General features: G+C 33.4%; 1 protein-coding gene across 1 annotated transcript in view; it reads left to right on the top strand.

Moving 5' to 3' along the window:
- Positions 1–14366, top strand: part of LOC150087964 (sodium- and chloride-dependent glycine transporter 1-like) — a 285384-nt gene that overhangs the window by 162769 nt on the left and 108249 nt on the right. The window contains exon 8 of the mRNA XM_090369981.1: positions 5329–5432. Within this exon, the coding sequence (XP_090226107.1) occupies positions 5329–5432 (104 nt within the window). The remainder of the gene's footprint in view (positions 1–5328; positions 5433–14366) is intronic.

The raw sequence follows: 14366 nt of genomic DNA, 5'->3' as shown, positions 1-14366 counted from the left end.
ACAAGATTTTAAGTTGGAGTGGAATAAACGATTTCATCCCTACAAAAATAATTTCACTGCCATGATCTGAGCATGCGTTAGCATCAGGAGATTTGGAACAGTATTCCAACCAAAGAATAAAAGAAAAGAAATCTTGCAGATCATCCTATTTTGCATTCTTGTAATGCCAAACATCACGAAATTGAGAATGGCCACAAGAGAAAGGCTCCACTGATGAAGAGACCATGACCGAGTTATGATCTGAGATGCCTTGATCGTGTACTTAGAGCGGTTGTTTGTAAGAAAACGATCAAGTGTATTGGCTACATGGTTAGGATTATTTTGCTAGGTAAACAAACAACTGTGCAAGGTCATTGGTAATTGCAGAAGCCACATCAACTCAACCAGCTGGCTCCTTGTGACTAGAAAACAGAAGCCAGCTAGAATTGTGAACATTAAAATCACCAAGGAAAATTACCTCACTGTTAGGAAAGTTGGATTGGAGAAAGTCAAGTTTCAAAGAGAGGAAGTCCAAGAGTGGTCAAACTTTGCCGAAATTAGGTACACTTGACTTGAGTGTCACCTGAATATCAGATCCATCTGGGTTTTAGGCTCCTAGGTAGCAAGCCCAGCTTGGCATACCTGAAAGAATGTCTGTGACAGCCTCAAGGACCAAATCTATCCTACAACCATCCTTCCTCAGTTTGAATTTGTGTCCCTTCATGTGTGTCTGAGCAAGAGGAAAAATGACATCAGCATTGAGTTTGCTCAATCCATTCAAAGCCTTTAAAACCTCGATCAGATCACCTCGCAAGTGCCTAGTCTCAAGGTGCTGCAATTTGCAGAACTAAAGCCTGTCTTGATAAGACCATCCTTTCATTCCCTCCACCGATTTTATTACCCTTCTCTGCAGCTGTACCAGTAGATCTATATCCTTCCTAAGATGAGGCTTCCAGAACTATATGCGGTACTCAAGATGTGAGCTGAACATTACTTTATTCAATGGAATAATTACCTCCTTATTCCCTGCTAACAAAATTCTGCAAAATCCCATGAGCCATCCTAGCAGCTTGTCTGCACTGCTCAGAACTTCATACCAGACTGTATAATTACCTCCAACTTCTTTTTCAATTTCCACTTCCTGAATGTATAACTGCACAGCTGATTTGTTACTGTGGGATTATTACTACCCATTATACAGTACCTTGCATTTGTCAATGTTAAATTTCAATTGCCATTTCTCATCCCATCTCCTTTTTTCTAGATCTTTTTTGCAGTAGTATACCTTCATTACTGTCACCCTGTTAACCTTTGTATCATCTGCAAACTTAAACATTAAACATTATATACCCTTATCACTATCATTAATAAATACAGAAAACGGCAATGGGCCTAGCACTGAACCCTACGGACTCGACTAATAACATTAGTCCATGAAAAGCTGTGCTCATAAGTAACCAGTCTGTCATCTCCCATCCGACCTTCCCTTTATACATAGCAGTAAATTATGCTTAATGCCACACTGCTTCAATTTGTGCAACACTATCGAAATCTCTCCTGAAATCCTGGTATATGATATCAAAATTATTTTTTGCATCCCAGTTCCTGTGGTACTGCATCATAGTGTCCAATCAAATTGATCAGACAAGAACACTCAGGTTTGCACATTTAACAGATCCATGCTGTAACTGCAATATAAGTGCATTCCTATCTAGATGATCCTGAATTACTTATTTAACCAGAGACTCCATTATTTTCAACAGAACAGAAAAGAAGTTAAACTAACAGGTCTGTAATTACTGATGTTGCCTTTGATCCCCCCTTTGTGAATTGGGGATACACTTGCACATCTCCAGTCTTTAGGAAACTTACCTGAATCCAAAGATGCTTGCTAAATTATAACTAAGGGTTTGCTTATCTCTTTTGCTGCCTTCCTTAATATAAATGGGTAGATTCTATCCACTCTGGGTACCTTTTTTTATGATGAACTTCAGAAGTTCCTCTTCCACTTTCCTCTCATTAAGCACAACATCATTTAGTTCTTTTTAGATTCTGATGAACTTCTGGAATTCCTTTCAATAAAGAATTCTTGTGTGTGATTGTAAATGCAAAATATCATTAGCATTAGTAGAGGTACGTGATGCAAGAAAGCAAGCTTATACAGCATCAGCCAAAAAAAAAAAAACCCTTCATATTTCACTGATCCATTTATTACAAATGTTTGTCTAGTTCTGCCTTGAATTTATTCAGCACTCAACTTCCACAACAACAGTTGGAAATTTGTTCCAGCAATCAACTACCTGTTGATTAAAGGCACACTTCCGCACCTCTATTCTACAACTATCTTTCCTCAGTTTGAATCTATGCCCCCCTCAGGTTTGTAATCTGAGCAAAGGGAAGAATCCCATCAGCATTGAGCCTGCTCCATCCATTCAAGGCCTTATACACCTTGGTCAGATTGCCTCGCAGGTGTCTAGTCTCCAGAAGCAGCAATTTCCAGAACTTAAGCCTTTCTTCATAAGACCACCCCTTTGTTCCCTTCACCAGTCTTGTTGCCCTTCTCTGTACTCATTCCAGCAACTCTACATCGTTCTTAAAATGAGGTTTCCAGACCTGTACACAGTACTCAAGGTGAGGCCTGACCATTACCTTATACAAGAGGATAATCACCTCTTTATCCCTGCTTGCAAAATTCCTGTATATCATTGACCCCACGACCTACTTTGCCTGCACAATTATCCCCAGGTCTCTTTCATTCTCCACTACCCTGAGTGTAACACCACATAATTGGTACATTTCTCTGGGGTTACTGCTACCCATATGCAGTACTTTGCATTTGTCAATGTTAAACTTCAGTTGCCACTTCTCAGCCCATCTACCCAACTTTTCCAGATCCTGTTGCAACAGCATACTGTCATTACTGTTATTAACAACCCTGCCAATCTTTTTATCATCTGTAAACTTTGACATTAAGCTTGTTATACCTTCATGAATATCATTGATAAATATACAAAACAACGAGCCTAACACTGAACCCTGAGGGACACCGCTAATAACATTAGTCCACGTAGTGCAGTACCCATTGATTAGCACTCTCTGTCTTCTCCCACTCAACCATCCTTTTATCCATTGTAGCAGCTTGCCCTTAATGCCCTACTGCTCCAATTTGTACAGTAGTCTTCCATGTGCAACAATATCAAAAGCTTTCCTGAAATCCAAGTATATGATATCAAAATTATTTTTTGCATCCAGTTCCTTTGTAATCACATCTTAGTATTCAATCAAATTGGTCAGACAAGACTTCCCCTTGACAAACCCATGCTGTGTCTGAATTATTACTGCTGTCTTGTCTAGATGATCCTGCAATGCTTCTTTAACCAGTGACTCCATTATTTTCCCTGGAACAGAAGTCAAACTAACTGGTCTGTAATTACTCGTGTCACCCTTTGTGAATTACTCCTGTCCCTCTTTGTGAATTGGAGATACGTTTGCACATCTCCAGTTCGTGGGGACTTCCACACCCGAGTTCAAGGATGCTCTCATAATTATGGCTAAGGGTTTGCTTACTTCCTTTGCCACCTACTTTAATATAACTGGGTAGATCCCATCTACCCCAGGTGTCTTTCTTATGTTTAACATCAACAATTTCTTCTCCACTTTGCTCTCAGTTATTACAAAATCATTTAACTCCCTGTTAGAGTTTGATAAACATCTGGCCCTCTCCTCCTTGAATAACTCCTCATATGTGAATGTAGATGCAAAATACTCATTTAGTTTGGCAGCTATCTGAGAATGATCATCTACACTCAAACCATTGATATCAAGTAGACCAATCTATTTATCCCCTTCCTTTTAGAGTTTATATAAGTAAAGACGTCTTTGCTGGTTTTCTTTGCATCCTTTGCCAAAGATTTTTCATAATCTACCTTCGCTTGCCTAACTTCCTTTGTGACTTGATTACGGACTAGCTTCTATCTACCATAGACTTCTGTGTCACCCGACACAGAAGCCTATTATAGAAAGAACATAAATTGCCTAACCTCCTTTGTGACGTGATTACAGACTAACTTCTATCTACCATAGGCTTCTGTGTCGCCTGACAATTTATGTGCATCCCGTGCATTTTTATTCTCTGCCACAAGTCTTATTAGTTCATCTGACATCCATTTGGGCCTAGTAGATTACTTCCTTGAATGCTTCCCATTTAGAATTTGGTCTTGCTCTTGGTAACATCATCATCAGTTGGTTTCACTATATAGAACCTAAAAAATCTCTGATACCACCACTGTAGTCACCTTTACAAAAGCAAAAACTCTTCCGTTTACCCTATATCTACTCAGTTTGTCAGAAACCTGAGCAGGATCATCAGCAGTTGAACCATCAACATCAGGTGGACTGATTTGATTCAAACCCCCCTTCATTCCACTGTTAATGTAACTAAAAAAAAAAGTCTTTTCTGTCGTCTTTTCTTTTGCTAGAGGCTGCTCATAATCTGTGTTAGCTTGCCTTACCTCTTTTCTGACTTGATTACAGACTAGTTTATATCTACCATAGGCTTCTGCATCACCTGAATATTTATATGTATCCCGTGCATATTTCTTCTTAGCCACAAGTCTCATCAGTTCATACGATATCCATGTAGGGCTAACCCTAGAATGGTATTTCTTAGTTTGTATGAAAAGCCTAGTATCTTCTGTGATTACTTCTCCAAATGCTTCCCATTTAGCATTTGCTGTTGGAAACATCATCAGGCGGTCCCACTTTATAGAATTTAAAAACTCTCTGAGCCCACTGTAGTCACCCTTATGGAAGCAAAAGCCCTTCACTTTACCCCTGACAGTAGTTGTCTTTAATTTAAGTAACTCCCACATTAGCACACTGTGATCACTTCCACCCAGAGTGTCTTTTACCTCCAGGTTCTTAATGCATGAAGAGTTACTGCTGATAATCAGATCAAGAGTATTGTTTCATCTTGTTATTCTCTAACATGCTGCTGTAAAAAAAAAAACAGTCATCCAATAAATTCACAAAAGGTTTGCTAGAGAGAGAGAGAGAGAGAGAGAGAGAGAGAGAGAGAGAGAGAGAGAGAGAGAGATTGAAAAATATTTTGTAAAATGTTATAGAGAATTGTTATTCTCTTATGAAAATGTGACTTATTAAAATGTAAAATGACTGTAGAATTAGACTTTACATTTTAATAATTACTATTTAAATTGAAGTATATGTGAAATTACATAATTTACACAGATGTCAATATAGACAATTCCTAAAGTGTATGTATAGATGTTTTTTCCTCTTTTTAATTAATTTATAAGCAGAGTTTGATTTTGCAAATTTCTTTTAATATAGGCATGGGGAGATGCAGCAGTCCAGATATTTTATTCATTAGGACCAGGATTTGGTGGTCTTCTTACATTAGCAAGTTACAATAAGTTCAATAATAATTGTTACAGGTTAGTTTCAGTTTCACTTTTTTTAAAATACTTTTAAGTTAGATAAAAGTAATTTGTAATTTTTCCTCTTTTCTTATTTCTGACATTGCATGTACCCTATCTGTACTGATACTTATGCACTTTTACCATTCAGTTCAATTTTATATAATAGGGTCATTCAAACTATTAAACACTGTCATTAGTAATGTGCAACAGTAAGTCCAGAAAGCAGATCTTCATTTATTTTTCCATCAAGTTCATATATCATATAGCTGGGCAAATTAAATTATTGAAAATATCTCTGCTTTGGCTAGTTGAAGAGAATAGTACTTCATATATCATTGTAATTAATCAGCTTCTTGTATTTTCTGACAGTTTCAATTCTTTTCTTAGTATATACATGAGATAAGTTGAAATCGTTCACTGCTTTACTTTACAGCATTGTACATATCATCCTCTTTTTGCAACTGGTGAAATAAGTTCTGTTATAGAGGCTTTCCCTTTCCTTCTATCAATATACGTAGTGTGAAGCAAACATTTTCATTTTTCTACAGTCTTCTTTTTCAGCTTTCCCACAGGTTTTATGTTTTGCTTCAATATTGACATAATTTGTCAAGTTTCATGGACTTGTTTGATAATAACTATAAAAAAAGCACATATAAATCCCAATGCCTAAATACTCTTAAGAGCACTATACTTAGTGAATGGCATGAAAAAAAAAAATCCTGAAATGATCATAATGTTGCTCATTACCAAAAAGTAACTATCCAGTTCTACTTTGAACTTTGTTAGACTCTTAACCTCAGAATATATATTTTTTGCCCCTTGTTCTAGTTTTGCCTGCCAACACGAATGCATCTCTCCTTATTCCTTCAAGGGCCTTAAAACCTTGATCAGGTCATCCCAAAGATGTGGTCTCCTGGCTTTGCATTCCATATCTTCTAAGCAGTTCCTCATAGGGACCATCCTTAGCAGTCCCAACCAATCTCGTTGCCATTCTTTGGATCCTCTCTAGATGTTCTATCACCTTTTTAGGTGAGGTATCCAGACCTGAATACAGTATTCAAAGTGTGGTCTCATTATCATTTTATAAAGAAGAATAATACCATCCCTTTCAGTGTTAGCAAAGGCCCTTTTAGATGATTGATAATACACTGTGAGCCTTCTTAACTGCCTACTTACATTGCAAGGGAAGCATCATGTCTGCTTCCCTCATAACTCTTAAATGTTTCTCATCCTGAATCACCTTTAATTCTGTGTCCCCCTATTCTGTCAATCACCCCTGGATTTTTCTCCAAAGGCAAAACCTTATATTTATCCAGGTTAAACTTCATTTGCTATCTTTGAGATCATATGTGTAGCTGATCTGTTTTTTTATTTTAGATAGACCTAAGAACACTTATATGCACATAAATAATGTTTGATTGATTAACTTTATTTGAATATTAGATAAGCATGTGAATAGTATGTATTAATCACAAAAAATGACAATAATATATTATTTCCAAACATTTGGCAATACAACACACAGAGCAAACAAGGTTATGAAATATGAATAATAGAAAGAATAATAGAAGTACGTGTATACACTAAAATTATGCATAAAATTTTTTACAAAAATTGCAAATTAGCAAAAAAAAAACAATGTTACACTCAAAGTAAATGAAATTCTGAAATAAGTAACAAAATAAACAAAGGAATGAATGCAAGTTCATGTACACATTAAAATTATATATTAAAATTTACAAAGAAAATAAGAAAAATTACAAAGAAAAGAACAAAATTACAAAATATAATTTACAAAAAAAGAATTATACTTAATAACTTTACAAAATAATGTGGTGCCTCCGTAGCCAGGTGGGAAGGAGCAGCAGAGCGTAACACATGCTTCTGGATTAGACTGGGGTTCGAGCCTGTCACCACCAAATACGGAGGTGCAGAGAGGTCAGGGAATGACCACCGCATATCCTGGAGCAATATGGCCTTAGTTGCTGATGCTCCTAACAAACAAACAAACAAAATAATGTTTAACTTTCTACTACCAAAGTGTTGAATATATTTTTTGCTCATTTTCACAAAGGGTCAAAATTATACAAGTATGAAAATTCACAAGCGAAAAAAAAAAAAAAAGTTACCAACTCAAAGTTATTGAATCATCACAAACAAAAAAAGGACAAGTTTTCGTCAACGCTCTGTTAAACCTATTCAGAACAGTGGTTCACATGCGGAAACAGTTTAAGTTACTTCATATATGTTGGCTGTAGTAGCGCTCCATGTAGTGGCCGTGTTATAATGTGCTCTCAGTTATATGAAAATTTAGTGGTTTAAGCATAAAAAACTGAAAATACATCTTACCATTCTGAAGAAGAGGTACAGAGATACATATTCATTAGATACATATTTTATATCTGTGTGGTAAATATTTAGGCTCTGAGATTAAAAATAACAGTTTAACGGTTAGCATGTTTGAAGAATACAGAAGATCATGCAGCAGTTAATGCTATATGAAAGGAGTGTAAATTTGAAATACATGAACAAATATTTTAAAACATAAGAAATGTATTCATTGGGAGTTAAGACTGTGAATCAGCATGAAAATATGTTTATGGTAAGGAAATGTTGCATACTTTGTGGTTTTGGAGAAAATGATTTCAAAATATATTCAACATAGCTTCAACAAACATTTGGAACGAGTGAAATAAGGGGTGTTTTTTTTTTTTTTTTTTGGCTGATGCTAAGCTTTCTTTCTAGCATCATGTGCCCTTGCTAATGCTAATAATTAATTGGAAATATTGGACATTAGTTAGACATTGAAGAAGGAAGAAGAGTGACAATAGCATCACCTTATGAATAAATTCATTGATTGAAGATATAATAATTACTTGTGCGAATCTAATGAATAATATGTCTGTTTATATACGTAGATGACCTCTGAAAACCAGGCGTAAATCAGTTGTAATCAGCCTTCTGCACTAAGTGGGGCTCTGCTATAGTCACGTTTCCTCTTCAAGAGCATCTCGTGGGATGTATGAGGACTCTTCCTATGATTAAAGCTGGCCCCTTTTAAAATCATCCATGTGGTAGGCATTGGCATACCACCACATTATCTGATGCCATAGAGACCATAACAAAACCAACTCCAAAAACTGCAGTTAAAGGAAGACCTGCAACTAGGTGGAAGGATGGGATCAGTGAACTTTTGGGCATAAAATTTGGTGATGCTGCTCATATAGCACATAATTGATGCAGTTGGAGGAATTTGTTAGTGGCCACACTATTTCTTCCAGTCACATAGTTCCCTGAGGAGCTATGTGACTGGAAGAAAAAGATCTATGTTTTTGGCAGGATACTCCAGTAATTTGAAAAGTGAAACCAGCATAAAGCAACCCTCTATATTAGGTAAATTAGACTGCAGAAAATCAAATTTCAAAGAAAGGAAGTTGAAGAGTTCTGAGTGATTGGTGGAAATTCATATTATAATATCTTTCTCTGATCTGTAAATGATCCAGCAACAAATTTTCAATAAAAAAAATTAGTCATCAGATTAATAAAATTACAAATTGTTCTGTCAAATTGTAACAAAATGCAAAGAATGGTAAAAAATAAAATAAAATAAAATAAATCTGAAGCAATGAGTAACATATATTAGTATCAAACCTGGACGTTTGACGATCGTCAACGTCATGGACCATTCGTAATTTGTGAATCCATCATGTAAACTTATGAAAACTGGAATAATAAATTCACTTACATGGAATAATAAAATCACTTATTACAGAATCACTACAAAGTTGGCATTGCATTGCATACATAAAGCAAATCAATGCATACTTCTCTATTCAGTGGTGCATATTCATTGTTCACTGAGCACAAAAGGACAAAAAAAAAGTGCAGACAAGAAAAATAAATTTTTGAAATTCATATTATATCTTTCTCAAATCTGTAAATGATCCATCAACGAATTTTCAATTAAAAAAATTTATGGACCCCAAAGTAATAAAATTAAAATCGTTCTGTCAAATTGTAACAAAATGTAAAGAATAGTAAAAAAAAATCGTCACGAATTATTTTATACGAATTATTATTTTTATGCAAATTATTTCATTGTACACTAGTACAATGAAATAATTCGTATTAAATATATTATAATAACACTAAAATTATTAGTCTATGGTAACTGAAATAAGATATATAATTTTGACACTCAAATGATTTTAATTCTAGAGTGAATACTCCATCGGTTGTCTTTTCATTACGTGTAGTATTTACTAAAGTATTTGACTTAATATCTAAATTGAAGACATCTTTCATAAATTTACAAAACTTCTTTCCAGCTTCAGAATTTAATTCTAGATTGAAATCACCAGCGAGAACTGGTATACAATTCAGTGGATCTTCCAATAATTTAGCACTTTCAACGGAATGCGGCATCAAATTCTTGTTTATGAATTTTTAAATTATATCTAACGATATCCCCGGAGTGATGTATATGGCAACGATGAAAATAGATTCACTATTGAATTTGCATAAAGATCCACAAGTGTCTCCAATTTCATCTGATACCACTGTCGCATTACTGCTATTATGTTGTGCAAAGATATGTGGTGTACTGACAGGACCGGTGCTGATATGTAAGGCCCCTTTGTGCAAACAGCTTTTCGGCACCCCTTCAGTGATCTAACTGTAAATTTAAGCCCTTAGACCCAGAGGCACTATAATAGTCACTGTTTATGAAGGACAAAAAGGAAAAAGTAGAGGTTGATACTACATACATATAACAACCTTTCACTACATAAATGCTTTAATAACAAAAATAATGAATAGTTACAAGAAAAATAATATCATTTTTTATATTATGATTATAAAGATATTTCTAACATATTTTTAATACAATATTGTAACTTTTCTGGCCTTTAAACTAACAAACTTTTTAATTATATCACTTTCTATAGAAATCTTTGATAAATTAGATAATCTCTCTTGAGACATTGAGGATCTTAAATAATTTTTTATTTTCTTCAATTTTGAAAAACTTTGTTCGGCAGTAGCAACTGTCATGTTTTTATTTAAGAAACATTGCAAAGATTTTATTTCTTCTAATAGAGATACACCATCTATATCACTACTCTTATTTGAGTAATCTGTTAGTTTTAGTTGTAAATCTTTACAATGTGTTAGGAGTTCAATTTCATCCCAATCCGATAGTGTACTTAATTTCAGTATAACTTTAAATGTGTCATTATATTCTTCTAAAAGTTTAAATTGCTCACACAATGACATTAAAGCAGGATCTATTAATACTAAAAAAAAAAAAAAAAAAGATGTTTTAAAATTTAATTTTGGGTCTATGATGCATTTGTCTGTTGATACGTAATCAAAACATCTTTTCTTTTCTCTTTGTCTTGCACTGACAGGAAACATTGGTTTGATATCCATGTATCCATGTCTTCTGCGATTTGAATCACACAACTTATGATAGATTCAAATGATTCATCTGTTCTAAATTCGTTTAAATCATATTTAATTTTTTTTAAATTTTCAAGAGCTTTGCTCAAGTTAAAATTGGGACTCATTAGCATTTTGCTAACGACATTAATTTTACTCAAATTTTCATGCCACACAATAACGGAACAAATAAATTTAAATTATGTTAATTTTGATATCAATGTGTTAGCCTGAAATCTTGTGTCCATATCTTTTTTTGGATCATTTGCAATTTCTTTTAAAGCAAGATATATTTCTTTGGTCTGTAATTTTAAAGGTCTAATCACTTCGATTCGACTTTCCCATCTTGTATTAGATAATGGTTTTAGTGTTAGTTTTTTTACATATTTAAGTAAAATACACCATCGCTTTGTGGATACAGAAAATAAATTTTAAAATTCTTGAACTACACTGAAGAAATTAAGTTTCAAACAAATTTTTGCAGCGTCATTGATGACTAAATTTTTGCTGTAGCCCATTGTATTTACCCCTGATATTAGTGGCATTATAGTATCCCTGTCCACAAAGATTTTGAATGTCCAATTTTAGTCTATAAATATGACTTAAAATAAATTCATACAATCCCTGTCCAGTTGTGTCATCTATAGGACAAAAGCCTAAAAAATGTTCTCTGATTTCATTTGTGCTTGCTTCTTTATTATAATGTACGAAATTTATTATAATTGCCATTTGTTCGATGCGATTTACATCAGGAGTTGTGTCCAAAATAATGGAATAATATTTTGCATCTTTGACCATTTCTATTATATTTTGCCTAATAGCATCAGAAAGTAGTTCAACAATTTCATTTTGAATTTGATGTCCCAAATAATGAGCGATGTTTTTTGAAGTTGAGCTCTGAATATGGTGTAAATGTTCTGCCATAACTGCATCAAATTTTGAAAAAGTTTCTATTAACCTCAAAAAATTGCCATTGCTATTTTCATATAACTGTTCAGATGATCCACGGAAAGTTATAGATTGTCGGGCTAAAAATTGTATCGCATGAATTATACGTTCAATCACCAAATACCGGTACTTTTTTTTCTGTCTCATACAACTTCTGTTCTCGAGAATCAGTTGTGATATTTTTTGCTAAATTCATTCGAAGTTGAGCAAAACTACTACTATTTTTGATATGCGATTCACTTTTGTCATGTTTACTTAAAATATGTGACAAATGCTGCCAGTCTTTGAATGCAAATTCATTATTAAGTTGCGATTTTCCATCTCTGAAAAGTTTGCAATGCAAATAAAATACTGAATCTCTAGAAACTGAGTATACTATCCATAATCTCAATACTTTTTCTCCATTTGTAAATAACCTACTATAATAAGAAAATTTCCTTTTTAAATTATCTCTTGGAAAATCCCATTTGATTATTTGAGAAGGAGGATGTTCGACTAAATAGTCTCTTTGTTTCATTGTTAAAAATTTTGGCCACGTACCTGGATCTTCTAATTGGGAGAAATTTTTAGAAACATCATAAATTTCTGTTTGTTTAATCGATTCTGGAAGAGTAGTAGTAGTAGATGCTGACGGTACACTCTGTTGTATTTGCATTTCTGTTCTACTTGTTTTTTCTGGTTCTGTTTGATCAATCAATTCTGAAAGAATACCAGTGGACTTTGGTGGCACACTCCATTGTTCTTGCACTTCTGTTCCACTTCCTTCTTCAGACGATTGAAAAATTTCAGAACATGGTGATTTTTCAGCCTTCTTTCTTTTTTCTCAAGTTTCTGAGAACTTGCTTAAAGAACCAGACAATTGGTTGCACAATTCCTCTCGTGCAGACTTCCGTTTTTTATTTTGGGCACCGGATAATTTTGTTGATTTTTTTTCTCAGACATCTAGGGTAAATGGGAATTAGTCTATTATTTAATTAGCAGGAAATTGGAATTTTTTTTTTCATACGAGAGAATTCATAGCTGCTCAAGATAAAAATGAAGGGATTATAGTCATTCAAAGTAAATTTAATTTTTAAATTTCGAAAATTGAAAATCGATCTGAATTTCTGAAAAATATGTTACTCATTTGACAAATTTTCTTTATATTAAAAGCACTTATTAATTTTCAAAATTTAAAAATTATGTCGGATTCAGAACTACTGTAATTCTTTTGTTGTTATTTTGAGTCGAATTGAATTTCAATTCTTATAACTAATGAGAGAAATGGAAAAAATTATAAAATTTTACTTACCACGAGGAAAATGAATAGGAATTCACATAAACAACTATAAATATTAAATAACAAAAACAATAATGCTTGATAAAGAAAATTGCTTTATGTTTTTACTCCACCAACTAGAAATGTCGAGTAAGGACCTATATATATATATATATATAGAAAATAGATCTTTAACGAATTTCTATTCTCGGAAAATAAACAATTAGTGCCGATAACAAGCCACAGTTCTTTTTCTATGAATTTCTGTGCCCAATAATTAGTAAATATTCTATAAAATTGCATAAATAATGTAAATTAACATAATTGTTTATTTTAATGTATTGTTAAAAAATAGTTTTATTATTATTATTTTATAACATTTTTCCTATGACTGCATATAAAGTTCATTTTTGGCATGCATTTTAGTGTGTAAAATATCACTTTTTGATAACAGTGCCTAAAAAGTGTTTCACACACGGGTGTGTGTGAAATAAATCAATATGGCCACAACAAATGTCAAATTATATGAAATAACAACAATTTAACTGATCAGTTTGTATTGATTTCAGTTTTTTTATTATTTTTGATTAATACAAAACAAGTTTAGTACAAGATTTATTATAATTTGTAAGAATTACTGAATCTAATAATTCATTTGACATGTTTGCATTTTTATGATATCAGCATACAATTACCAAAAAATACTTATTATCATTTGCCAACTCTTGTTAGTCATGTCAATTATGAATGTAATTATAATTTATTATCAATTATTGCGATTGTAGAAAAAATTTTATATGTACTCTATGTATGTAAAGGGCTGTTTTTGATCTCGTGCTACCATTTTTGTGTTCGGCTAACACCTCAGACGTATACCTTTGCACTCAATCAAAAATGCCTCCTTTACATATTTATTTCATAAATAACTATTTCAGATATTTCATACATTTATATTTTATATACTTATATTTTTTATATATTTACATTTTTTATTTATTATTATTTAAAACCCAATTTGGCTCCTCTCTTTAACTGGTGCCTTTGTGCAGTGCACAACCTGTACACCCACTTGCGCCGGCCCTGTGTACTGATGATAGTTGAACCTTCACGTTGATAGATCACATCACCACTATGAACATCCGACCTTTTAAAGGCAGATATTGTTGGGATTTCAGAGACGTGGTGTCACACAGATATAAGGAATGCAGAACTGGAATTTGGGGAGTACAGTGTCTACAGAAAGGATAGACAGGATAGGAAGGGAGGAGGGGTTATGCTATTAGATAAGAAACACATAAAATCCA

Source organism: Mastigoproctus giganteus, chromosome 3 (genome assembly GCF_048544385.1).
Source record: "Mastigoproctus giganteus isolate SK-2022 chromosome 3, ASM4854438v1, whole genome shotgun sequence".
NCBI classification, from domain to species: domain Eukaryota; kingdom Metazoa; phylum Arthropoda; class Arachnida; order Uropygi; family Thelyphonidae; genus Mastigoproctus; species Mastigoproctus giganteus.
This window is presented reverse-complemented; position numbering and strand designations above follow the sequence as displayed.